Source organism: Macaca mulatta, chromosome 15 (genome assembly GCF_049350105.2).
Source record: "Macaca mulatta isolate MMU2019108-1 chromosome 15, T2T-MMU8v2.0, whole genome shotgun sequence".
NCBI lineage: Eukaryota > Metazoa > Chordata > Mammalia > Primates > Cercopithecidae > Macaca > Macaca mulatta.
This window is the reverse complement of record NC_133420.1, coordinates 20,438,971-20,466,629: the sequence shown is the minus strand read 5'-3', so window position 1 is coordinate 20,466,629 and position 27,659 is coordinate 20,438,971. Positions and strand designations below refer to the sequence as shown.

General features: G+C 40.8%; 1 protein-coding gene across 19 annotated transcripts in view; it reads left to right on the top strand.

Annotated features, from left to right (window-relative positions):
* GARNL3 (GTPase activating Rap/RanGAP domain like 3) overlaps positions 1–27,659 on the top strand; it is a 172,112-nt gene that overhangs the window by 27,910 nt on the left and 116,543 nt on the right. For 16 of the 19 annotated variants that reach the window (XR_013405550.1, XM_015116802.3, XM_077967920.1 and 13 more), the window contains one exon: positions 12,563–12,632. The exons of 1 other annotated variant lie outside the window; for it this stretch is intronic. Coding sequence is in view for 17 of the 18 variants with exons in the window: in XM_015116802.3 (XP_014972288.1) it covers positions 12,563–12,632 (70 nt within the window). In the remaining variant the exon portion in view is untranslated. Of the gene's footprint in view, positions 1–11,100; positions 11,610–12,184; positions 12,492–12,562; positions 12,633–27,659 lie in introns of those variants that run through there. 2 more of the 19 variants (XM_015116803.3, XM_077967918.1) reach the window with 2 other exon arrangements.

Below are 27,659 nucleotides of genomic sequence, written 5' to 3'. Positions count from 1 at the left end.
CTTTTTCCTTTGTCTAGTCACTTCTCCACAATTTATCACCCTCTGTCAAAACAGTATATAAGCCCCCCAGTGTAAGTGCCTTTTGGATTTTTATTTGTTTTCTGTGGAACCTCCCTGCATGTAAAATTAAACATAAAACTTGTATACTTTTTCTTCTGTCAATCTGTCTTTTTCCAGTTAAATTTGCAGGCCTCAGGGAGAAAACTAAGAGGATAGAGGAAAAGTTTTTCTTCCCTGATGGTTATGTTCCTAAAGCAAGAAAATTGTAGACTACAGCAAATTCTGGCTTGCCCCTAGACATCTACAGAGAACTTTTTTCTTCTCTGTTGATGAGAAGCATGGATACACAGCCTGTTTATTCAAATATTTATTGTGTAAGCTGGATACCACAGAAAGTGCTTCATATGTCTTTTTTCATTAAATCCAGTGGGAAGGCACTATGATGATAAGTATTTGTTGAGTTAACTCGTTAATCAAACCATCAAACCCCATTATATAGTTGTAGGAACTGAGGTCCATGAAGGCAATGTTTATTGCCTAAGATCAGGCAGTGAGTTAGTGGTGAGTCAGACAGGGCTAAGTAGATACCAAGCAACATTTATGCACATATAATTTCTCTACACACGTAGATATTTATTTAAGTTTAAGTGCAGAGTTCTATATTTTCTGTTTATGATCTTTGTTTTGGAATTTTTTGTTAAGCTATAATTTACATGCAATAAAATGCAGATATCTTAAATATACAGTGGGATGAATTTTGACAGTTGTAACTGATTGATTTTTTAATGTTATGGTGTCAGTCAGTTCCTCTTAATTGCATTACCTATGTATTGAGAAACATCAATCTCTAGACATAGGGAATGTCATCATGAACTGACAGCTAGTGAGCCATGTCACAATTTATTCACTGTGATTGCTCCCACAGTATTTTCTTTGTTCACTTATATTAGTGGCATCGTATTAACCCCTGAAACGCATTTTTTTGGATGAACCTGAGGCAATATTTATAGCATTTTTATGTCTGACTCAAAAACGAATTTCATGAATATGCTGTATAAGGCAGTTCACTTCAGCTGTTAGTGGAATTGTGAGCCGAGGGATTGTCTCATGGGCCTGACCCTACAGAAAGTTATGAACTGGTCTATGTATTTGCCCTGTCCCTTCTTTAGACACTTCCCCAATATAGCTGGCCTCACCCTCCCCTGTTACTCCCAGCCTCCTTTACAGAAGGAAAAAAACTGAGGGGACATGATGGCTCTCCTCAGATATTTGAGATATTTGAAGGGCTTTCCTATACAAGTGATTTTAACTTGTTTTATATGGCCCCAAAGGACTGGCCGACTTGCTTGCATTCATTCATTCTTTCATTTAACAAAACCCTACCAAATACTAAGTCTGTACCAGATAGTATGTTAGGTGTTTAGGCTCAGTACTGAAAAAAACCAACAGGGAACCCATTGTGAAGCTTAAATTGTAGGTGGGGAGGCGGGTGTTAATCAGATACCCTCTTTGTAATTCCTAGTTTGGGAGGGAGAGTCAGGAAGAAGGAGGAGTTTGGAGGGGACATTCTAGGAGCTAAGGGCAGCTCAACAAATGGAAAGGAATAGGAGAAAGGCAGTATGGCTGGAGTGCTGAGCGGGGAGTGGTGCCAGACTAGGCAGGTGGTTGGGGGTGTGGGAGTGATGGTGAAGAAGTTAAGAAAAGATGAAGGATGTAGGTGTAGGACCAGCTGGTGGAGATAAAGGTGTGATGGATTTCAACTCAATATAGAAAAAAGCTGTTTAACAGGAAGAAGGGAGGACCTGGGTTGTGGGGGTGTTTCTTATCACTGAGAGTGTGCAAGTAGAGACTGGATGGCTATTTTTCAAGTATCTGGTAAAGGCTTCACAATTGCAGATAAAAGATTAGACACTAGAAGGTCCTTAAGTCTCTGGACTTGGAAGTCTCTGAAGTCTCTTCTAACCCAGTGAAAGAGAGAGATGAGATGGCTTCCTGGGATTTTGTAGAGAAGATGCCTTTCATTGGCGTCTAGTGGGTGGGAAATGAGTTGATCAGCATCTCTTAGGGTGACTGTAACAGAATCACCTATTAAATGTATTTCAGTTTAAAATTTAGGTGCTTGGATCCCATTCCTGAAGATTCTGATTGAGGAGGTCTAGGGTAGGAACTGGACATTTACTTATTTAGATGAAAAAAATTATAAAGCAAACTTTAAAACTTTTACCTGGAACAATAGAGACTATCTTTAGGAAATCATGATGGTGAAGGATTTCTTAAGTCAGAAAAACAAAGACCATAGACGAAAAGATTGAAAATGTCTACATTAGAATTTGAAAACTTAATGCTTGATCAAAGATATCAGAAACAAAATTTGAAAAGAAAAACAACTATCTGGAAGTTGTAACAGAAAAAGGTTGATAATTTGTTAACAAAAAAGGATTGGTATTCAGAATATACAAATAATATCTACAAATTCTCACGCCTGTAATCCCAGCACTTTGGGAGGCCGAGGCAGGCAGATCACTTGAGATCAGGAGTTTGAGATCAGCCTGGCCAACATGGTGAAACCCCATCTCTATTAAAAATACAAAAATTAACCAGATGTGGTGGCACGTGCCTGTAATCCCAGCCACTTGGGAGGCTGAGGCAGGAGAATCACTTGAACCCGAGAGGCAGAGGTTACAATGAGCCAAGATCGTGCCACTGCACTCCAGCATGGGTGACAGAGCGAGATTCTGTCTCAGAAAAAAAAAAAAAAATCTACCAATTAATTGGAAAAACACCAACAACATACAAAAAAGGAGGGGGCAAAAGATTTGGAAGAGGCAAACCATGGAAAACATAGCCCAAAAGGCCAATAAGCAAAGAAGAAGATGTTCACGCTCTTGAGCTATCAGAGGAATGCAAATTAAAGCCATACCTCAGTGAGACATCGTTTCATATTCCTCAGACTGGCAAAAACTAATGTCCGACAATCCCAAGTGTTAGCGAGACTCTGGAGCAACTAGAATGCATATGCTGCTCATGAGAGGGTAAAGTGGCACACTCACTTTGGAAAGCGAATGTGACACTATGTAGAAAAAATAACAGTGCACACATCATGACCTTGCAGCTTCACTCCCGGGTATGGAATCTAGGGATATGATTGCACTGGTATTCAAGGTGGCATGTAAAAGGATGTTCTTTACAGCATTATTTAAACATTGGAAACAACCAAAATGTCCAACAATAGGAGAATGGAGGACATTGATGCAGCAGGGTATCATATAGCAGTTAAAGTGGGTGGGTTAGAGCTACAGGCATCACCATGAACAAATCTCAAGAGCAAATTGTTCAGCCAGAGGAGTTAGTTGCAGGAAGATATGCATGCTATATAGTATTTACTTGTGTAAATTTTTAAAACATGCTAAACAATGCAGTATATTGGAAATGAGTAAGTACATAGTATAAATATAAAACTATGAGCAGGAAGTATAAGCCCAATTAGTGATTGTTTCAGGGGAGGGAGAGATGAAAATGGGGTCAGGGAGAGGTACACAGGAGTTTTATATCTGTAATGTTCATTATATTGTTCTTCATTATTCTGTATCTTGAAATATTTCATAATAAAACAAGTTAGAGACAAAATTCCAGGTGATTCTGATACATAGCTAGGTTTGAGAACCAAGAGCTAGAATCAGTGCTTCTCAGATTTCAATGTGCATATGAATCCCAGGGAAACCTTGTTAGAATGCTGATTCTGTTTCTTAGGTCTGGGGTGGATCCTGGGACATTGTATTTCTCACTAGCTCATATCAAAAGACCACACTGAGCAGCAAAATCACAATGACCTTGGTGTCCTCTAGGAATCTTGCTACCTAGGGACTGTGCAGAAACACCTGTTCCAAATAGTAGGCATCCCTTCAGGGTCTGGGCACAGCTGGGGGTAGATCTTGTGAATCCCAGTGGGGAAACCTTATGAACCTGGAGAGACAGACTTTCGAGGGATTTCCCCAAAGAAGTAGATCTGCAGGTGGTTAAGGGAGGTATGCCACAACATATGTTGTCTACTGAGTTATTTTCCTTATATTAAGTTTCCATTTAATACAATTTGGTCATGCATTTATAGATCCCATGTGGAGTGATGTTTCCCAAACTAAATTATACTCTGGGCTGGAAAACCCTCAAGTCTTGACCTTACAGGAAAAGAGAAGCCAAGGTCGCTGTCACTGAAGAGTTAAGACAGGAGGGAGCAGGTGTGCAAGCATCGTACTTCACAGGAACCACTTAGTTGGTAATGTTTCCCAGGTTTCTGGATGATGGGTCTTGAGCTGAGAAGAGTGTGACAGACCTCCCCGGCTTCTGCTGTGGGCACCCACACCCGAAGACTGCATATGCTACTGACGAAGGGGATAAAAAGAGGCTGTTTTACAGTTTGCCAGATTTGCTATATACATATTGTGCTTTGCTTGCACAATATTTTTGTTCCTGTGAAGTCCTGTGTACTTTGTATCTTTCTTTCCCACTGCACTGTAAGCTGTATGAGAGCAGGGACCACATATCTCAGGTTTAGCACCTGGCACAGTGCCTGGTACCTTGTAGGTATTCAGTAACCTTTTTTTAAGTGAGTGAAACTCAGGTACAGTATTTTAAGTTAAACTTTTTATTTTGAGATAATTATAGATCCGTATGCAGTGGTAAGAAATAACACAGAGGCATCTCATGTACCCTTTACCAGGTTTCCCCCAGGGGCAGCGTCTTGTGTAACTATAGTAACTATGGTACTGTATTGCAAGCAGGAAATTGACATTGAGACATTCCACTGATGTTTAGATTTGCCCAGTTTTACATGCAGTTTAATTGCATGTGTAGGTTCCTGTATCTACCTGTATTCACAGACAAATACAGAACAGTTCCATCCCCAAAGGCTATCTTATGTTGCCCTTTTATAACCACACCTCCCTCCAACCTCCCTCTATAACTCAGTCATTTCAAGAATGAATCATACAATTTGTAACCTTTTGGGATTGACATTTTCCATTCAGCATGATTCCCTGGAGATTCATCCAAGTTGTTGCATACATCAGTAGTTTGTTCCTTTTAATTGCTCAGTAATATTCTGTGGTGTGGAGGTACCACAGTTTGTTTGACTGTTTGCCCTTTGAAGGACATCTAGGTGGTTTCCAGTTTTTGGCTGTTATCAATAAAGCTGCTTTGAACATTTTTGTGCAGGGTGTTGACCATACATTTTCATTTTTCTGGGATAAATGCCCAAGAGTGCAATTGCTGGGTCACATGGTAATTGCATATTTCACTTATAAGAAACTGCCAAACTGTTTTCTGAAGAGGCTTAGCTTAAAATTTTATAGTCCCACCTGCCATGGATGACTGGTCCAGCTTCTCTATTTCCTTGCCAGCATTTGGTATGGTTACTATATTTTAGTTTAGAGATACAATGGTAAAGGCACTGATAGAGATCATTATTGAAAGGAATCTTGCAGTGAATTGCCACAAGACTGTATTAATGTTAGTGAACCACATAAATTTCAGGGGCACATGTCTGCCTCAGAAACTTAGTGGACACACTGATTCTGTAGGAGGTGTGCTTTCCAGAATTAGAGAAAAGAAAAGTAGAATGAGAAAGATGACTGAAAAACGTAAACAATAACTTCAAATGTGCTTGAAAGCATGTCTGAGAATGTATACTGGCAATTGGTGGGGGGTGCAGAGAGAAGAGAAAGGGAAAGGAACCCACCTGTGTTCAAGTAGAGCAAATGTAGTAATTTATTCAGAATTCATTTATTCAACAAATATTTATCAAGTGCCCTGTTATGAACCAGGAACTCTATAAGGTACATCAGGGCATGGTGATGGCCAAGACAGGTAAGATCCATGACAATTAGAATAACTAGCATTTATTTAGTGACTACTGTGTGCCATATGATCTCTTTCAGTCCTCCCATGGAGACAGATACTGTTTTAACCTCCCATTGCAATGAGGAAACAGGCTCAGAGAGGTTAAGTAACTTGTCTGAGGTCACAGCGGTCATGTGTGATGGAGCTGAAATTCAAATCCAGGAGTATCTAACCACTTTATGGTTGGTGGATCTTGCTAAGGGATGGTAAACTTAAGATCCTGGTACGAGGAACACATGGTATTGTACCCCCAGAAACACAACAGGGGAGCAGGGAACCGTCTGGAGAGTTAGAAGAATCAAAGTGCCCTGATTTCCTGGGTCCCCTTTTGCTTTGGAAATCTTTCTGCTTACTTCCTACTTCCTATGTCTCAAAGGCCTTCAAGAGGACAGAATTGTTCCGTTTCATTATTAGAAGTTAATGTGGGCCAGGTGTGGTGACTCACACTTGTAATCCCAACACTTTGGGAGGCCGAGGCAGATGGATTGCTTGAGGCCAGGAGTTTGAGAGCACCCTGGACAGCATGGCGAAATCCTGTCTCTACAAAAATACGAAAATTAGCCAGGTGTGGTGGTGCGTGCCTGTAGTCCCAGCTACTTGAGAGGCTAAGGTGGGAGGTTTGCTTGAACCTGGGAGTTCAAGCCTGCAGTCAGCTGCATGCTGCCACTGCACTCCAGCCTGGGCAACAGAGTGAGACCCTGTTTCGAAAGAAAAAAAGAAAAGAAATTAATGTCATCACATCCCTGCTTTTCTGTGGCACTTTACTTATCTTCAGGAGGAGAGACAGCTGGTCCCTTCTGTGCAAGAAGCTATTCTAGCACCTGTTGTTAGGAGGCCCTGGGTTCCCTACAAGCCTAAACCTACAGTCTGGCACATGGTTTAGCTTCTCTGTCCCTCAGTAAGGAGAATCCCTTCCATCTGTTTCTTACTGTCTGCCTATAGTGGGGCAGTGGCTGAGGCCTTTTCCTAGAGCTCCTGACTGTTGGTAGGCTTCTGAACAACTGCCTGTTACTTCTTACAAATTCTCTACTGATCTAGAAGAGTCTCCCTTGTCGCTGTTGGCCTTAACTCTTCCACCAGGCCTGGACACTGCTGAGGCCTGGCCTTGTGGGGTCTGTTGTGAGGTCAGCACTAATCTCAGTGTCAGTTGAGTGATGACCCGGATCACTGAGTTTGGCTTCCCCTTGGGGGCTGGCTGACTCCCTTTTCTTTCCTTATCCGTTTTAACAACTCTTGACTCTTTGGAGGAGGTTGTCCTGCTTTCCAGGAATGTGACTTACATCATGGAAATCTGTCTAGCTTCTATGTGGAGCTGGAAATCTTTGCTCTCATCCCAGGCCATATTTAGAGATTTAACATGGAGGTCCTCAGCTATGTTCATGCCTGCGAAGTGTGATTCAGCATCCTCACACGTTAAATTGCCAAAGCAGAAGGGTTTATATTTAGAGCCTGGACCACGTTGCCTGTGGGAAACTTGAAGTTCTTTTTGGTACTTCAGGTCACTTCCTCTAGCCAGGTTTCAAAGTCTCTTCCCCCTGTCGTGGCAACAGTGGGTCCCAGGTATTTTCTAGGTGAGGTCAAACTGCTAGGCCAACGCTTTTAGGGAGGAGATGTAGTGCTGAAACATGATGCCACCCTCAGCGCTGCCCGGGGAAGCCTGCTGCTTGGCCCTGGGTCTCCCTTACTGCTACTCAGGGATAAGAGGCAAAGCATTTTATTTAAAATTATTTTAAAATTTAGTAACCACTTATGCCAACTTTCTAAAAACCCAAGAGGCATTCATATTACTAATAAGAGCTGGCTGGATGTGGTGGCTCATACCTGTAATCCCAGCACTTTGGGAAACTGAGGTGGGAGGATCACTTGAGGCCAGAGTTTGAGACCAGCCCTAGAAACATTGTGAGACGCCCCCACCTCCATCTCTACAAAAAAAATTTTTTTAATTAACCAGGCATGTAGTCCCATCTACTCAAGAGGCTAAGGTAGGAGGATCGCTTGAACCCAGGAGTTCAAGCCTGCAGTGAGCTATGATTAAACCACTGCACTCAAGCCTGGGCAATAGACATTGTGCTTAGAACCTTGTCTGCTTTTTCTTGTTTATTCTTTATAACCCTGCTAAGTAGATGATATTTTCAATTGCATTGTACAGATGAAGGAACTAATGCCCGGAGAGGTTGAGAACCCATATCTGTGACTGAAGTCCATGCTTTGAGGGACTACATTGCATCTCCTCCCGTGGATAGAAACCTGGATTAAGGCCTTGTCCTTCCTTATAAAGAGTGCTGCAGAATGGTTAACAGGTTTCCCAGGATTCCTGAGTCATCTGGAAAAGGAGTATGTTTCAAAGCATTGTTTGTGGACCACCTGCATCAGGATTCCCCTGGCTGCTTGTTAAAATCACAGAACTGACTTACAACCTCTCAGAATAGGGCCAGGGAATCTGCATTTTTGCAAAGCTCAGACTCTAGTCTGAGCAACATGTCCTCTGACATGGTGTCAGAATTTTTTTCACTGACACACTAATCAGTTTCTGGGTAGGCCTAAAACCAACAGTAGGGATTCAGGAGACTATACTACGGGGGTTGGCAAACTTTTTCTTTAAAGGGTCAGTTTGTAAATAGTTTGGGCTTTGTGGGCCATATGGGTCTCTGTTGGAGCAATTCAACTCGGGGCTATTATAATCCAAAAGCAACCATAGACAGTTCATAACCATTGGGCATGGCTATGTTCCAATAAAACTTTGTTTTCAAAAACAAGTGGTGGGCTGAATTGGGCTGTAGTTTGCCAACCCCTGATCTAGAGTCATCCTGGCCCACCAGCCCTCTGACAAACCCTGTTTGTGGACCTTATTCTTACACTACTTTCTATTACCTATGGAGAGCTGTATCAACTAAGATAAAATTACCTAATGTAACAGGTAAACCCTGACTCCTAGTGACTTAAGGCAATAAAAAGTTATTGCTCACTCATATCAGAGTCCAGTGAGGCTACTCCTGGTTAGAATCTTCTATGTGGTCATTTAAGACCCAGACGCCTTCATATTGTGGCTGTATCCCTCTTCCGCCCCAGAGTCCTCTCTATGAAGCTAGCAGATAAGAAAAGAGACCAAGGATTATTCATGGGAAGGTTTTTTGGTTTTTGGTTTTTTGTTGTTTTTTTTTTGAGACGGAGTTTTGCTCTTGTTGCCCAGGCTGGAGTACAATGGTGCAATCTCAGCTCACCACAACCTCCGCCTCCCTGGTTCAAGTGATTCTCCTGCTTCAGCCTCCCAAGTAGCTGGGATTACAGGCATGCACCACCATGCCTGGCTAATTTTGTGTTTTTTTTTTTTAGGAGAGACAGGGTTTCTCCATGTTGGTCAGGCTGGTCTCGAACTCCTGACCTTAGGTAATCCTCCACCTTCGGCCTCCCAAAGTGCTGGGATTACAGGCGTGAGCCACTGCACCCGGCCTTCATGGGAAGTTTTTATGGGCTGGGTCTGGTAGAGGTGCCCCTCATTTCTACCCATATTTCTTTGGCCAGAGCTGTTATTGTTTGGGATCCAGAAACTGATTTCTCAAGTCCATGAGGCCCTTGGTCTCTCGATTCATTCTGTTTTCGTCTATCTTTGCTTGAAACCCCTCCAGTTCTTTCCTGGGCTTGTCTCTTCGTTGTGAAGAACCTTGTTAAGTTCAGCCAAGAGGAGCCAGTGCTCAGCTTCACTCTGATTGTTTCTAGCCACTTTCCCTAGAGCTGCAGGCTCGCTGAGTACATGGTCCACCTTCTGAATGACTGCAGGTGTAAGTTTTACCAAATATTTTGCTACCATCTAATACAGATTTCTATCTCTTCAGCCTCTGAGATCCGTTTCCTCACTGGCTGCTGCCTGCCTACTACTTTAGGTTGTTGTTATTATGGCACTTCTGTATTAGTTCAGGTAAAATGGCAGCTTTAACAGGTAGACTCAAATTCTACCTGATTAACACGACTAAATGTTTGCATTTTGCTCACATCATATTCTAGTACAGATGTTTTTCGTGGTATAGCCTTCCATACAGACATTCTTCATGGTGTGCCTTCCCTGTGGTCAGAGACCCACGTTTTTCCATCTTGAAGCTCTGCCCTCCTGCAGGTCTCTACAGCCTCTCCGTCCAGCTGGCCACAGGCTGGGAGATCAGGCACATTTCAGAGGATGTGCTGGAAGTGATGCATATCCATCACTTCAGCCTATGTTGTCTTGGCCAGAGCTCAGTCACATGGCCACACATCCTGCAAGAGGGACTGGAAAATGTAATCCAAGCCCAAGACAAAAGGAGGACAGGTTTTGGCGTGCACATAACGGTGGCTGCCTTATAGGCCAGGACTCTGGACTGAGGGAATAATGACCAGCAGGGAATAATAATGGCTCATTAGTGGGGGTGGCAGTGGGCAGCCTGCCCTGGTAGAAGAGGTGCTGTCAGTCTTTAGCTAGTATGATTCAAAAGATATACAAATACCTTCATTAATGCAATAAGCATTTACTGCATGTCCACTATGTGCCAGGCAGTAGGCCAGACACTGGGCCTTGGGAGGAGAACAAAGCTCCCCTTGGACCTCTGGGTGAGCCACTCTACTCATAACCCTTGTGCTGGAGGCCTAGAGGCCAGAGAGCGTAGGAAGGGAAGAGGGAAGTGGCTAGGTCTTTTTAACTGGCTGGTTTGAGTGCCTCCTACAACCCAAGAAATGCAGCCCATATAGGTCAGCCTGGTTCCCACTATTAGCAAGCATCCCTCTGCGGTATATTGAATGAAATGTAATAAGGGGGAAGGGAGGGCAACACACAGTGGACATTCTCTTTATAGCTCACTCCCTGGTTGTTTTCATAGGACATTGTTTTCCTTCTGTGAGGCATCTAAGGAAGGTGGTGGGTCTAGGATGTAGGGTTATGTGTTTGTGTCTGGCTGCTGGTAAAGTTAGGGAATCGGCACCATGTCTCAGAACCCCCTCAGCAGATCTGATGGCAGCACAGGGAGGACCCAGTGCTCCACATCCTCACTTTTTTCGTGTTCTTGGCTATTCATGTTAGAAGCTGTTGCTGCTGTTGATTTCCTAGTGGGCCTGGCTGAAATTGAAGCGTTGGGTTGAACTCTGGGCAGACAGAACATTTAGTCAACAGCCATTGGGCATCCGCTCTGTGCCCGATCTCTGTCCAAGTCCACCAGCACTCCTCTCACTGGAGCGGCCAGTAATGCGGGCTTGGTGACTGATATGTAGGGCAATGGCAGTAGCTTCCAGGAAGGTTTTCAAAATGGGCTAAGAAAATGGGCATAGAGGACATATTTAATACAGACTGGAATTGACCATGGAGGGAAGGTTTTTATTCTTTTTTGGAGATTTTTGGGTAGCAAATCTTATCACTAAAGGCAAGAATGTAGCCTGGGTAATTTCTGGAACACTCTTTCAAACTGCATACATTGATTTGTTGCCCATTTTCAGCTAAGAGAGAGAGGACTACAAAAGGTTAAATTTCTCATATAAGATTAATTCAGCCATCTCTATGAGATGGTGGAAGCAGAATACCATTAGACTCTCTAATCTCATTTCTCTCATGCTGTCTTTCTTGGAGCCTGTCAAACAGTGTCCTGGCAGAAAGTCAGTTCTCTGCTTGCTAAACATCAGAGTCAGTCTCTTTCTGCATGTGCCAAGAGGGCTGTAATTTAGAAAATGTAACCTACCGTTTAAGGAAGGATGAAAAGGTACTAAATGCACCTTTCTTTGCATGTTAGATCCCAAATATTTTGAATCTAGTAAACATGTTATTCCTATATAATTTTATTTTCTATGTTATCGTAGAGTTATTTGCATGACATATTAGAACCAAACTTATTAAAACTGTTTATATTTTGTGGATCTCATGTGGTTTCATGAGTATTGCTTGGGTGCTAAATATACTAACTAATAAGATATGTGCCTTTTGAGTGTGCAACTGTGCATTCAGGATGAAAACGTAGTAACAATTTTGCCCTTGTTTTAATTGCTCTTCAACAACATGTGATTTTTGAAATCTGATGTAAGCCTTTTTTGGGGGTGGGTAGCTGCTGCTATGTAAAAAGCTGAAAATACTTGGACACTAGATTTTCTGTTAGTTCTGGTCTTTTTTCATATTGCCACATAAAAATCCTAAATTAAAGGGGGATAGGGGGTGGAGCCTACCAGGATTGTGAAGTTTCTTTCTCTTACTTAAAATATAGCATTAAATAATGCTGGTTATTTTTATGTTGCATATTTGGGACAAAGAGGCTCTCTTAAACGAAAGATAATTGCAAGATCCGGTTCAGCAGCTTTGTCCCTTGCCTCAAGTTTACTGCAGGGCTTCTCTCCTCTCTGGTTATACAGAAATGAAATTATAAACCACCAGTAGCCTTGGAAATTTCAATCGATTCCAAATGACTAAATATTTAATTCAATCATTGCCTATACTTCCAGGGATGACTCTGGCATTTGCTTTTTATTGAGGGCTCCATGAAAGCCAGGCTCTGCAATGGCTGCTGGGGACTGTGTCTGTTGCAAGGAGGCTCCCCTGCAGTGAGGAGCCGGGGCACTGCAAGTCTCTTCCATAGCAGCCCTTTTTGCAAATGGTAGTTGATTTTTGCAGAAGGTTTGTGGCCAGATCGCTATGTATAATACTGATGAAGCATTTTTGTTCCAGCTCTGTCTCGGAAGACCTAGGCTGTAGACGTGGGGATTTCAGTAGGAAACATTATGGATCTGTGGAGCTGGTAAGTTTATGCTGTCTGTTCAGTGGTAGTACATTGATTTAGATTAGAGACGATCGCCAAGCTCATCAGATCTTTTGTTGTATATTTACTGTTAGACCATGTGGGTACAGTGTAAGGATTGGATTGGAATAAATAACTACACAAAGGCTATGATAATTTGATCATCTTTATTTATTTGTTTTTATTGTTACATACTTTTAATCTTGTCTTCCAGTTTGTTAAAAATATGTTATGGCTTGGTATTTTTCTCTGTGTATATAATTAAATAAAACAATTTATGAATTAAGAAAAGTGGCATTTGGCTTATATATGATCTTTTTCCTAAAAGTTTATAAATCTAGTTTTCAAGGTTTAAGTATTATTGAAATACATATTCTGATTTTCTGTATCTTTGCTTTCTGGGTATGTGGTAGGCGTTAGAATATTTATGAGAGCTATTTTTTCCTGTTAAAAGCATATTGTTGGACTAGATAAATGACTATTATAGATGATCAATATTTGGAATGAAAATATCTACATTTTCCTTAATGAGAGACATTGGGGTTTGTGCTATGATTTTTAAAGATTGTATGTTTTCATTTTAAAAGAGCCATAATGAAAGCATATAATAGTCTCAATATTTTTTAAAGATAGAATGTGATTTTTTTCCAATTACATGGAAATCTGAACAAATTTTCAGAAGAGAAATGTGCTCATAAAATTGTATTGATTATTATTTAACACTATTAATGATGTTGTCTACTATTTCTATTTATTAAAAATGAGTTGCTTGTATCTATTTGTGTAGTACCCAATTTTCCCCTATTAATATAAGCTGCATCCTTGCAGAGTTTAAGTAGTAGAAAAATTTATACCAGAGTTGTGTACCAGTGGCGTTCTACTTGAACTCAAGCATATATTATAGACTTGACTGTACCTAGCCTGGAGCTGAAAATATAAAATTAGTAAAAGATTTGGTCCTTGTTCTTAAGGAGCTTACTCTCCTCTGGCTGGGCAGATAAGACACGTAAAATATGTGAAGAATGAATTTAGCCACATAAAAGATACCTCAGTTGATTCAGTCAACACCTGTTCTGTCTGTCACTGGTGACACCACACCACTTAGACCACCACCTCCCCTGAAGGAGCAGGTGCATAGCTATAAGTCAGAGTAGGAATTGATACTGTGAAAAAGATGCACGTAGAGCACCACAGGGGTTCAGAGAAGGGAGAAAGCACCCATTCTGGCCAGGGATCTCAGAGACACACCATGGAAGACCTTGCGGAGATCTATGGGATGTGGGTTAGTGGCAGAGAGGATAGACAGTGGGTATGAGCCAACAGCATGATTCCTGGCAATGCCATCTTCCAAGACAGTGAGCAAATGGTCCTGCCTAGCAAAGAGCTTTGTGATTACAAAGCAAGCAAGCTTTGGAATCAGGTAGGCCTAGGTTCCTATAGCAGGTCTATTACTTATCTTTGTGACCAATTAGGTTACTTCTCTGAACCTCAGTAATGCTGAAGAACATGTGCTCTGAAGTCATTCTTGTTTCATCATTCACTAATTGTATGATCTTGGACTTCCTTTGGCATCAGTTTTCTCATCTATAAAATGGGGATATTTCTATTATCTACCTTAGAGGGTTGTTATGAGGATTAAATGAGATCATGTACATAAAGTACTTAGCACATAAGCACAGTTTATGTTAACTAGCTGCAGACATAAAGACAAAATTCAGCAGCAAAAGTAGAGCCTTGACTGTCAGGTGAACACTTTGGACTTGGCCTAGTAAGTAATGTGGAACTCGTATAAACAGTGACGATACTACTTGGGAGAGGTAACATGGGTGTGAAAGATGGACTCTTTAAAGATGTGGGGAAATCACAGAATATCAGAATGGAAAAGTACTTGAGAGCAGTGGTTCTCAAACTTGAGCAGACATCAGAACTCTCTGGAAGGCTGATTAAAACATAGATTGCTGGGCCCTAGTCCCAGAGTTTCAAATTCAGTAGATCCGAGGTTAACCTACAATTTGCAATTCTAACAAGTTCCCAGATTGATACTGATATTGCTGGTCCCAGGATCGCACGTTAAAAAGCTCTGCCCCAGAGGACCTCAGCTAGGTTATCAGTTATCCTCGGCCTGATGAGGTATCCAATCGACCAAACATTGTTCAATCCATTTGTTCACTGGGAAAAACATCCATTTGTTTTTCCTCTGGGGCCATGACTGTGTGTATGTGTATTTGTAGTTGACTTTTTAGAATATTATAAAATAAAATATAAATGTATTTTAAAATTCCATGTATAATCTTACCTTGCAGCAACTGTTTTCATCTCCTTTTGGTTCCTTCCAGTCCTTATAGCTACAAACTTCATTTTTACATTGTTATAATGAAATTATATATTTAATTTTGCATTCCTCTTTTTCCATTTATACTGTATTTTCTAAATGTCTTCTCATATAGTCTTAAGAGTCATATTTTAATGGGTATATGATAGGCCAACAGAGTGATAAATGATTATCTGTGTAAATTTTGTAAAATTAGGTCATTCCTCATTTTCCCATATTAAAAATGACGTGCACTGGTGGTTGGAAAGGTTGGGAAAAGTGAAATGAGCAGAGCTCCACTCTTGTTATCTGAGGATCTCTTGAAATTCTGACTGCAGTGTTTTAAAAGGAGAGTGATGTTTCCTCTCACTTCTGAACAACAGAGTATTATTAAATTACAAACCATTATGTGTCATAGGTTTATGAAAAAATGAGTTTGACTTTTCTTACGCCTGGTGTGATGAAAATTGTTGGGAACCCAATAAGTGTTGGGCGTCTTGGAACTCAGACTTTTCAGAAAGGCACCTAAGATTATATAAAATTGAAATGTTAGCATGAACTTCTCCTGACCTTGAACAAGTCACAAGTCTTGTGAAGAATGAAGCTCGGCCATTCGTATCAGTAATGAGAGAAGACTTAGGGCTTAGTTCTCTAGGTTTCCATCCTGCCTTAGTTTGGTGATGAGAAGGTGGAAACCCAGATCTTGACAGACTCGTGGGAGAGCTACTTAGCATTCTTTCAACACATATTTATTGAGGGTCGTCCATGTGTCAGGCACTGTGCAAGTCACTGAGAGTGAGGGGAGAGACGCAAAACCATTTTTCTGCTCTCTTGGAGCCTTCGCTTTAGAAACCAGTAGCCTCACACTGTGTCCCCAGGCTGTGTTGTATCTGGATCTCAGCTGTGTCCCTGCCTTAACCAGGGATTGTTTCCTGAACAGAGATCTGTTCACTCTGGGTCAAGTATAAAGCAATTCACTGAAAGGATATGGGTGAATCTCACGGAAGGGAAGTGCAGCTGCGCCTCATGTGATGGAAAGGCAGCAAGCCACTATTTTCTTTCTCTCTGGTCCATATGCTTTCTTGTCTTTACATTTATCTGTGTCAGTATCATTCTCCTCTCTGCAGAACAGCTTCCTCTGATGGCACAGTTGCCTCTCTCCAGCTCACTTTTCCCAGCAGCCAAAGTGGTGTTTTCTTTTTTAGTTTATTTTTTATTGTGGTAAAACAGACACAACTAAACTTTTCCATTTTAACTATTTTTAAGTGTACAGTTCAGGGGGCATTAAATACATTTACTTTGGTGTACAACCATCACTGCTATGCACTTTCAGAATGTTTTCCGTCATCCCAAAATGAAACTCTTTATCAATTAAACACTGTATTCCTATTTGGCAGTTCCTCAAAAAGCTAAAAACAGAGGTTTCCAGCCCCAGGTAACCTCTATTCTACTTTCTGTCTCTGTGAATTTGCCTATTCTAGATACCTCCTGTAAGTGAAATCATGAAATATTTGTTCTTTTGTATCTGGTTTTATTTCTCTTAGCATAATGTTTTCAGGGTTCATCCATGTGATAGTGTGTATCAGAATTTCATTCCTTTTTATAGCTGAATAATATTCCATTGTATGGATACACCACATTTTGTTTATCCATTTATCTGTTTTGTTTGTTTGTTTGTGAGACAGGATCTCACCTTGTCACCCAGGCTGGGGTGCAGTGGCACAGTCATGGCTCACTGCAGCCTAGACCTCTTGGACTCAAGTAATCCTCCTTCCTCAGCCTCCCAAGTAGCTGGTATTACAGATGCATGCCACCACACCTGGCTAATTTTTTTTATTTTTAGTGGAGACGAGGTCTCTCTATGTTATCCAGGCTGGTCTTGAAATCCTGTACTCAAGCAAGCCTCCTGCCTTGGCCTCCCAAAGTGCTGGAATTACAGGCATGAGCCACCGCACCCAGCGTGTTTATTGATTCATCTGTTAATGAACACTTGAGTGGTTTCTACATTTTAGCTATTAAGATTAATGCTGCTATGAAAATGGTGTACAGATACCTATTGGAATCCTGCTTTTGATTCTTTGGAGTATATTAACTAGGAATGGAATTGCTGGATCATAAGGTGATTCTGTTTTTAGCTTTTTGAGGAACTGCCAAACTTGTTTCCACTGTGGCTGTACCATTTTACATTTCCACCAGTAATGCACAAAGTTTCTAATTTCTCCACAATCTTGCCAACATCTGTTATTTTCCATTTTTAAAATAATAGTCATTGTAATAGTGCAAAGTGGTTTCTCATTGTGGCTTTGATTTGCATTTCCCTAGTGATTAGTGATGTTGAGCATCGTTTCATGTGCTTACTGGCCATTTGTATATCTTCTTTGGAGTAATGACTATTCAAATTCTTTGTTCATTCTTGAATTGGGTTTTTGTGTTTTTGTTTTGTTTTGTTTTGTTTTGTTTTGCTGTCAATTTTTAGGAGTTATTTTTATATTCTGGTTATTTGTCCCTTATCGGATGATTTGCAAAAATTTTCTTCCATTCTGTGGCTTTTTTTTTTTTTTTTTTACTCTGTTGACAGTGCCTTTGATGAAATAAAAGTTATTATTTATTGTGTTGTCTATGCTTTTGGTGTTATATCCAAGAAATTATTGCCAAATTCAATGTCCAGGAGATTCTCCCCTATGTTTTCTTCTAAGACTTTTATGGTTTTAGCTGTTACATTTATGTCTTTGAGCCATTTTGAGTTCATTTTTTCTATGTGGTGTGAGGTAAGAGTCCAGCTACATTCTCATGCATCTGGACATCCAGCTTTCCCAGCACCACTGGTTGAAAAGAATGTCCTTTCCCTATTGAATGGCCTGGTACCCTTGTCAGAAATCAATTGACTATAGATGTGAGGGTTAGTTTCTGGGCTTCCCTTCTATCTCATTGGTCCATATGTCTGTCCTTATGACAGAATGATGTTTTAAAATGTTGACAGCACAATGTCTTTTCCTTCTTAAAATGTTTCTTCAGCTGTTCATTGTAATTCAAGGTCAGACCATGTACCAAGCCCTACAAGAACCTATGTGATCCTTACCCTGCCTTTCTCTTTCACCTTCTTTCATGCCGCTTCCTCACTGTGCCTCAAATGTCTGGCCTTTATCCTGGTCTCTAGAACATGCTGAGCTCTTTCCTATCCCAGGATCCCTGTACTTACTAGTCATTCTTACTGATGGATTCTTGGGGCTTCTCACGGCTGATCTCAGCTTAAATACCATCTTCTCAGAGGGGCCTCCCCTGACCATCCCATGAACATTAGTTCCCTTCTCTGCTGTTCTCTAACTCAACATCCTATTTGTTTTCTTAGCAGTGCTTATCACAATCCATATTCATTTCATTTACCACTTACTACTCTGTCTTCTTCATTGTTTTATTTCTAGAACCTGGCACAGGGCCTGGCACATACTATGTTCTTATAAATTTTTTTTATTACTGAAGTGATTTCTGCCCCACCCCGCCCCCCGCCCAGTCCCCATGGTTTACATGGGTTACAGCTCTGTTGGCCACTGTGGTCTCTTCATTCTTGGATCCTAATTTCAAATTCCAAATAGAATACTATGGATTGTTTCCTCTTTGTTCAGTTATCTATCCCTGATTCAAACACTTGTGCTCAGGGTAGTGGGGTCATGGACTATAAACATGGCTTTTGAGGCCCATTCCCTCAGCAATGCTTGTGGACAGGGCAGATTTTCTCTGGAGATGACATAGACAAGTCAGTTTCAAAGAAAAGCATGAACTGAGCTGCAACTCCCAAATGTGTTCATTAACATTCCTTCATATAGCGATAATTTAAAAGCTCAAACTAAAGGCACTTAGTGAAAATTTCTTCCTCTGCTGATGGACTCCCTTATCTCTGAACTTTTTTAAATACCATAAATAAAGGTATAGATTATGAACTCCCTAAAAAATAGGAATAATGTTTATTTGCCACTGTATCTCTAGAACCAAGCACAATGCTTAGCATTAGCTACTTAGTTACTATTGATTGAATGAGTGAATGATCCAGTTTGATTGAAATTAGAGAGTGGCCTAACTCATCAAAAGTAAATAAAGGAAAGAGAAAACAAGACTCTTTGATTCCCCCCTCAACCAATATACTTAGACTCATTAGCTCGCAGTGCATTTCATCTAAAGCGTATGCCATTTTTCTTCCTGATGAATTGCAAGTCTTGTCTCTCATGGCGGCATTCTGGGCAATACACAGCTATCACACCATCAACCATTCTTCATCACTTTATATTGAAATCTGTCAGAAAAAGCACAAGATTGTTTGTAGCTTTTATTGATCTTTTTTTTGGCCTTTAAACTGGATGGCTAGGAAATTGATACAGTATCAATGATAAATGGTATCGGCAGGATATAGACCTCTCCCCTCCCCAGCCCAGCTGCTGACTCTCATAAAACCCCGTATCTTAATACTTCTGGGTAAGTAATGATCTGCTGGTGATTTCAAGTCAGGATAAAACAGGGTAGTATATTGTCCATTCCTTTTTAAGCTTGTTTCTTAATGACTCAAACCTGCATTTAGATGAACTGCATGCATGCTCCCCTGCTATATAGGAAATAAATATATCAGTGCTTCTCTATACAGATAGCGTGATTTCATTGTCATGAACTCAGGGTAGCCTCAAAAGGTATCTGGCTATACTGTCTAATAACTACCAAAAGAACGGTTGATGATGAACTTGCTTGGCATCTGCAGATTTTAACATTTGAGGTTTTGACTGAGGACTCTTGGAGTCTGATATGTAGTAAATTGTATTTTTGTTCAGGCATGGATTGGAATTATACCTGTGGGACTGTTGTACAGAAAGACGATGCTTTGCTAATGAGTGATTTAACTGCCTGTCCAGCATCCCTAACACAACTCAGTTTTGTGCTCTACTCGAGGTTAAGTAGGGTTTTTGCTTTCAAAGGCATTTTATGGGAGAAATTATATTCTATCTAGTATTACCAAACTGAGAGATTAGTGAGGGTACCAGCATATTTCCCTCAGGAACATCAAAATATCAAGACTTCAGCATTCTATAGCTAAAATCATAATTTTGACAGATGTTCTTTAAAATTTATCTGGTTTGTATCTGTGTCTGACATAGCAGGTCAACCCTTGTGTGTGTGTGTGTCTGTGTGTGTGTGTGTGTGTGTGTGTGTGTGAGAGAGAGAGAGAGAGAGAGAGAGAGAGAGAGAGAGAGAGAGAGAGAGAAGGAGTCTTCTTGCTCTGTCCCCTAGGCTGGAGTACAGTGGCTCGATCTCGGCTCACTGCAACCTCCGCCTCCCAGGTTCAAGTGATTCTCCTGCGTCAGCCTCCTGAGTAGCTGGGACTAAAGGCACACACCACCACACTTGGCTAATTTTTGTATTTTTAGTAGAGACAGGTTTCACCATGTTGGCCAGGACGGTCTTGATCTCCTGACCTTGTGATCCACCTGCCTCGGCCTCCCAGTCAACTCTGTGGATATCTCCAGATACAACATATATCTTAGAACATTCACCCACAAGTTACCATGTTTTAAATGTATGGCTGGTGCTTTTTTGATATTTTTACTGCCCCTGTTGGTGATTGGTAGTGCTCACTTTTAAACTTTTTCAGGCCAAAATTATTGTAACCGTTTTCTGATGATGTAGAATTTTGAGACCTTAATCGTTACTTTTTATACATTAGAATGGAATCAGAAATCTTATATTCTGGTTATTATTTTATTATTTTTATTATTCGTTTTAACATTTTATTCAACGCTTACCATGTACCAGTCTCTGTTGAATACTTTAGATGTATTTATTTATTTAATCCCCACAAAAAACCATATGAGGTAGGCATTATTTGATTAGGCCACACACTGTGGATGCTCAGAAGACATTTGTGAATATTAAATGGATTCCCATTTAACTGATGATATCAGAGCGGTCCCACAGCTAGGAAGGAGCAGGAGTGACATTTAACCCCAGGTCTGTCTGCCTCCAAGAGCCCCTGCGCTTAATCTCTTCACCTGCAAGCCCATGCTCTTAAAGCCCTGCTGTGTGTAGAGTGTTTCCTAAGAAAATTAGGTTGATCGTTAGAACAAATACCGCTGTCCTTAATCAAAAGCATAAAGTAGCTCTGCTTTAGGTTTCCATTCCAACATACAATTTCAAACTGTTTTTTGTCCAAATCTTAACAAAACCTTGCTGTTAAGAATGTCCATAAGGAGTTATCCAAAGATACGCCCATGCCTTAAATGGTTTAAATTTAATTCCTAGATCAAGCCCAACCATAAGTTAGCCACAAACACTCAGCCTAGCTTTGTTGGCCCCTCTCGGACTTGCTTTTCTTGACTTGTACCATGGCATTATGCCTTTAACCTGCATTGATGGACAGAGTGGGAAGCAGCCAGACAGATCTTGGTGGTGTGTTGCTTGTAGGATGCTGCTAAGAATTTTATGGTTGTCATATACAGAGTCTCCTTTAAAAAGACCTATGAGAAAAAATTTTTCTCAGGACCAAAAAGTGCCATGCTTCTCCTGAGAAGCTGGTTTGTTGTTAACCTTGTAAGCATTGGGAATCCTGTAAATGAAAGGGCTTTTCCTCTTTGCATTGGCTCCTAGGAAGCTCAGAACTCCATTTGTGGCTTACCTCTAACAGTCTTAAAGGACTTTATAACATACATCCTCATCCCATTCTCTTGTTTTCAGTTTATTTACCTACACTTGAGTTTTCCTTGTTCTGAGTGTGCTCAGTGTCTCATTTTATCCTTTAAGTAAGATACATGTAAGTAAGCTGCTTTTAAATCCTTTCTAAAAAATAAAGTAGAGCATAAACATGAAAGTATTTCTGTATCTAGCCCTTAACAGCATAATCCTTCTGTCCTCCATTGACAGAATTTTGGTTTGTAGAATAGCTTTGACGCTTGTCTCCTCCCTACCCTACTTTTTGATACAGTATGATTTTATGACCTATTTTTCTAGGATCAACAAAACTTGGGGAGAATTAACACCACCTGACCAGCCATTTGGTGACCATCTTGAGCTCCGAGTGCTGTGTTAATGACATGCATAGCTGGGGCACAAACTGTAACAAATCCACCAGCTGAACACATGCTGTAATAAGAATACCAGACAACTTCTCCAAATTTTCCCAGACAAAATCAACCTTGGGAAGAGCCACCTCAGTGATACCAGACATCAGCATGCTCTCCAGTTTCAAAACCAGAGTTACAGGCACCCCACTCCCTCCTTTCTGAGTCCTGACTTCCTCATGCTCTCCCTAGAGGCCACAGGAGTCTCCCATTCCTGTGCCACTCAAGGCTCTCCTCCTCAGGGCAAGTCTCTCTGCACCTCCATGCTGCTCTCCTGCAGCCACCTTGGCTCGGCTCACAATCTGAGGCTCCTCAGCCTTATGCTGGTATCCTGGGAGTCTCTGTTCTTTGACTCCAGTAGTCTTCAACTGATGGGATATGGTCCCCTGATGTACATAAAAACACTTCCAAATGTTGATCAATGTAGAATAGTTTATTTTTCATATAACCAGAAATACAAACTGTGAACACACCACTTACCTGGTTAACTCTTCAGCAAAGGAAATTGAGTGGAGCAGTTTTCTACCTTGATTGTGGTTTCATACACTCAGGAGGCAAAATTCACTTACGTTTCTAAACACGCAGACTTTCTTGGTGTCTGGTAACAGCCGTTGCCTTGCACACCTTACTTGTACCGGATCATTCTCTGCCCTGCATCATGGCTTGTCATGTGCCCGCCTCAACTTTCAGATAAGCAAGACCAGGCTCAGCAATAGGCATCATCTGTTGTAACAGGAATAAATTTTAAACTTGATTAAAATATAGAATGTAATATACCTTTATGTACTGCTCTTAGCAATAGAATGTATTTTCTTTTCTCAAAGTTGCTTTTTTCAGAACCTATGTTTTCTTCTGAACTTATGCAGGCCTTCCCTCAAAATTGTAGTGTTCATGTGTCATGAACATGCGTAGAGTTTGAAAACCACTCTTTTACCTCTTTGGGGCTGTTGAAGAGGAATTTGGTGTTTTTGCCAACCTTTCCCCACATGGGCCGTGGACTTTAAGAGCTCTCCTTGTGGCCAGGCGCGGTGGCTCACGCCTGTAATCCCAGCACTTTGAGAGGCCGAGGCGGGCAGATCATGAGGTCAGGAGATCGAGACCATCCTGGCTAACACAGTAAAACCCCGTCTCTACTAAAAATACAAAAATTAGCCAGGCACGGTGGCACGCGCCTGTTGTCCCAGCTACTCAGGAGGCTGAGGTGGGAGAATCACTTGAACCCGGGAGGCAGAGATTGCAGTGAGCTGAGATCTCACCACTGCACTTTCAGGCTGGACGACAGAGCAGACTCACTCTCAAAAAAAAAAAAAAAAAAAAAAAAAAAAAAGCTCTCTTCTTTTAGGCCCTCAGAGGAAAGTCTAGCCTATTTAACTTATTAACTGCCCCTTGGCAGGCAACTTGGAACAAGTTTCCCTGGGGTGCAGGATCCAAGATAATTTGAGGCTTCATCAACCTCTCTCTTGGTGCCCTTAAGATGGAACCCTTGTCTTTCAGCTTTCTCCTGTCTCAGGGCAAGTTTCTGTTTTCTTAGGGCACATATCCATTCCACAGGTTAGAACAGCTTTTGGCCCTGTTTGTTAAAGAGAGGAACATCCGTGGGTTCTGAAATTTGCTTCCCTTTTATTTCACTAATCAAATTTAGGGAAAGTCATGCAAAAAAATCCAGCGTAGCTTGCCACGATTGGCTTACCATAAATGGCTGGCTCGTGGTGTCACACTGCCACTGTTATTTGAGCTATAAGCAATATTTTTATGTTGAACATTTTACCCATGTAATTAAAGCAGTTACTTTGGGTTCTTTTATGTGTAAGAAAAGGATTGTATGCTTTTTGGCCTCAACTTTTTAATTGGTCTATTGTAGTTATCATAGTGTTGCAGTCTTTTAAAATATAATCTCAAACTGTGTGTGCATAATAGATGTGAAGGCCTTTTAATTACTTTGGGAGTACATTTCGGCCATTCTCTAAATTCTCTTTTTGCTCCTCATAATGGTTCCACAGTTTCCCTTCTTACTTTCTCCGTTTGATGCTTCCCTTCCTTGCACTCCACTGAAACTGCTCTTGCCAAGGTCACCAAAGATCTCCTTGCTACCACATCCAGTTGGCATTCCTCAACTCTGCCTTTTTTTTTTTTTTTTTTTAACACTTTGAATTGATTGATTGATTGTATAGATGGGGTCTCACTATGTTATCCAGCCTAATATCGGACTCCTGGCCTCAAGTGATCCTCCCACCTTAGCCTCCCAAGGCGATGCTGGGATTGCAGGTCAGTCTTTATCTTACGTGACAACTCTGTAGGCTTGTTAACTTTCTCCTCTCTTGACATCTCCATACTGTCGGGTTTTCCTCCTGCCTCCCTTCTTTACCTTCTCAGCAATTTTTTTTTTTTTTTTTGGATCCCTTCTTTTCTGCCTGGCCCTTAAATGTTGGTGCTCTTCCAGGTTCTGCCTCAGGCACTGTTCTTACTCTACAAACTCTTTCTGGGTAATCTTTCCCTGTCTTAAAACTGGTGCCTCCCAGATCCATATATTGAGTCTGGATTTCTATCCACAGATTTCTATGCATGGGCCCATTTGCCTAAATGCCCACTGGCAATCTCTCGTGGGATGACCCACAGGCGACTAAACTGCAACATGCCCCACGCTGAACTCACCCTGTCTCTCTTGTGCCCAACCGCTGAGTGAATGGCCCCATCTTCCTTTCAGTTGCTGATTCCAGAAACCAGGAAATCACACAGAGCCATGTTCTGGTCTCTTACCAAATCCCATTGGTTCTATTCTATATTCTCAATGGATTTCACGGCCAGTTGCTCTTTATTCATGTCACTGTGTACGTGACAGTGTTGGACAGTGTTGGACAGCCTTTTGAGTGCTTTGCATGTGTAAACTACATTTCACAATGACCTAATGAGGTGGGAGTACTGTTATCATCCCCATCTTACAGATGAGTTCACTGAGATTCAGAGAGGTGAATTAACTTGTCCAAGGTCACACAACTGGTAAGTTGTAGGGGGTGTCCCCCAACCCCCATCCACAATAGGTTGTATTTGCTTGAAAGATCCATGATCTTGCTGCTGTTACAGGCCGCTCCAGTGCCCCTCAAACTTGATTATGCATAAAAATCACTTGAGCAGTTTGTTTAAAACCCATGTTCTGATTTGGCATATCTGGAGTGGGCTGAGTAGTGTGCATTTTTTACAAGCTTACATTTTAAAAGTGACTTTTAATTCCTTATGTGTTTCTTATTTAGACTCTTGAAGAAATACAAGTAAGAAAAGAACAGGGATGTTTGCTTCTATGTAGACCTTCTTTTCTGTGACATTGGTATCTTTTCCTCTTTCCCTGAGCTTCTGGCACTTTCTCTTGCTCTCCCTGACTTCTCAAAAATTCAATTTAACAAATTCTTGATAAGATTACATCTAGTTTGTCCATGTCCTCAGATGTAATTAACCTAATCCTGGGAGCTTTGATTTCCTTAATGCTGTAAAGAGTACTTTCCCTAATGTACAGCTCTGGCAACGTCATCTTTATGCATTCAGACAAACAAATTCCTGCTGTAATAACAACAGCAAACCTTCAGCATCTCTTTTTTGCTTATGAAATAAAGTAGGCAGTCTTTTTAGCTTGACATTCAAGGCTTTCTGAAGTCTTGCTCCAACCTATTTCTGAGCCTTACTTAACTCGTGTGGCCCATGATCCAGCAAACGGGCCTTTACCCAACATTGCCCAGGCCTGAGACTTCCTTACACCTTTTCATCATTCTAGAATGCCCTCTTAAAATATGCCTCTGTTGAGTCTCATTTTTCCATGCAGCCTTATCTGATTCCCCTATGGGAAAGTCATCTTTCACTGTATAGAACCCTACAATTGTTTGCATTTCTCTATGGTACCTGCCATATTTTACATTGTCATTATTTGTGGGCATTTCTTACCTGTCCTAGTAGGCAGAGATTATGGTGCTTTTCTTATTGTATCCCCAGCAGTACTTAGCTCATTGCCAGACATCCACAAATCAGCCAGAAGATCAGCTTTGCCAAAAATCTATCTAATAAATTCTTTTTTTCTTGAATTTTTTGTGTTACTTCATAGTATTTGTGTGTGTATGTGCATGTGATGCTGATATACTTTTTAATATATTTTTCTGATTATGAAAGGAATACATAGTCATTATAGAAAATTTGAAATATACTGAAAAGTACAGAGAAGAAAATTAAATTCATATGTAATCCTACAAATAATCACTATTAACATTTAGTACACATTGATTTAGTAATTAAATTTGTATACAAAATGGGTTTATGTATTTTACTGGGCTTCTTTACTTAAAAACAAAGTAATAGTCTTTTTAGGCATAAAGTTGTCTTCAGTAAATGACTTCATCTCCCTATATCCAAATCTCTTTTTTCTTCTTCATATGTAATTGCATTGGCTATGACCTCCAAAGCAATCATAAATAGCAATGGTTGCAGGTGTCCTTGTCCTGGAGTTTCAGGTAAGTTTTTAAGGCTGTACATGAGGGTATCTTTTCTTAATCATTACATATCTGAGCATGTCTCTGATTCATAGCTTTCACAAAAACAACGTTACCTGCTTTTAAGTGTCTGGTCATCACCTTTTTCCTTTAAAACTTCACAAATTTTGAACTGTTATTGTGTTCGTTTCCTAGGCCTGCTGTGAGAGTTTATCACAAACTGGTGGCTGGGTCACTTAAGACAACCGAATTCTATTCTCTTACAGTTCTGGAGGCTAGAAGTTCAAAATGAAGATGTAGCAGGGCCATCTTCCCTCTGAGGGCCCTGGGGAAGAATCCTTCCTTGCCCCTTCTAGTTTCTGGGGTTGCAGCAGTCCTTAGCCCCCTTTGGCTTGTAACTGCATCACTCCAGTCTCTGCCTCCGTTATCACATCACCTTCTCTCTGTGTCTCTGTATCTGAATGACCCTCTCTTTTTCTCTTATAAAGACATCAGTCATGGATTTAAGTCCTACTGGAATCCGGTAGGACCTTTTATCAACAAATTACATCTGCAGAGTCCCCATTTGCAAATAAGGTCATATTCTGAGGTTCCAGGTGGACCTAAATTTGGTGGGGACACATCAACCAGTACAGTTACCTTTTGCCCTTTAGTGTTCTGAAGAGAAATCTCAGCCAGTTCCAATTCAATTTCAGAAAGAAATGTTTCAGAAAGTTTCACATGACCTTTCCTGGCTGGGTTTTTCTTACATTTTTTTTTCTTCTCATCTTTCATTTTTTACATGTTTCCCATGATTTCTCCATACCTTTCTGTTTTCATTAATTTTCCTTAAAACATTGCACCTCTGGGATTCTTAGACTCAGTCCTTTAATCAAAGATGAATGTTTTCTTCCATTGTATATTTGATTATTGCTTATTCTTTCCCCTAAAACAGTAAAGACCTTTTTCTCTGTCCTCCGTGACTGTCTTTTCTTTCTTTTTATTTTCACTTTGTTTTGTTCCTTTCCATTCTATAATCAGCATCTAAAATGATGGAGATATTACTGTTTTAGTTCCCTCAAATTAACATTTTGTTTTCCTCCTCCAGTGAAGATTTTAATCCTACATTTGCATTTTTTCGTCCTCTTTTATCTCACCCACTTGCACAAGGTTT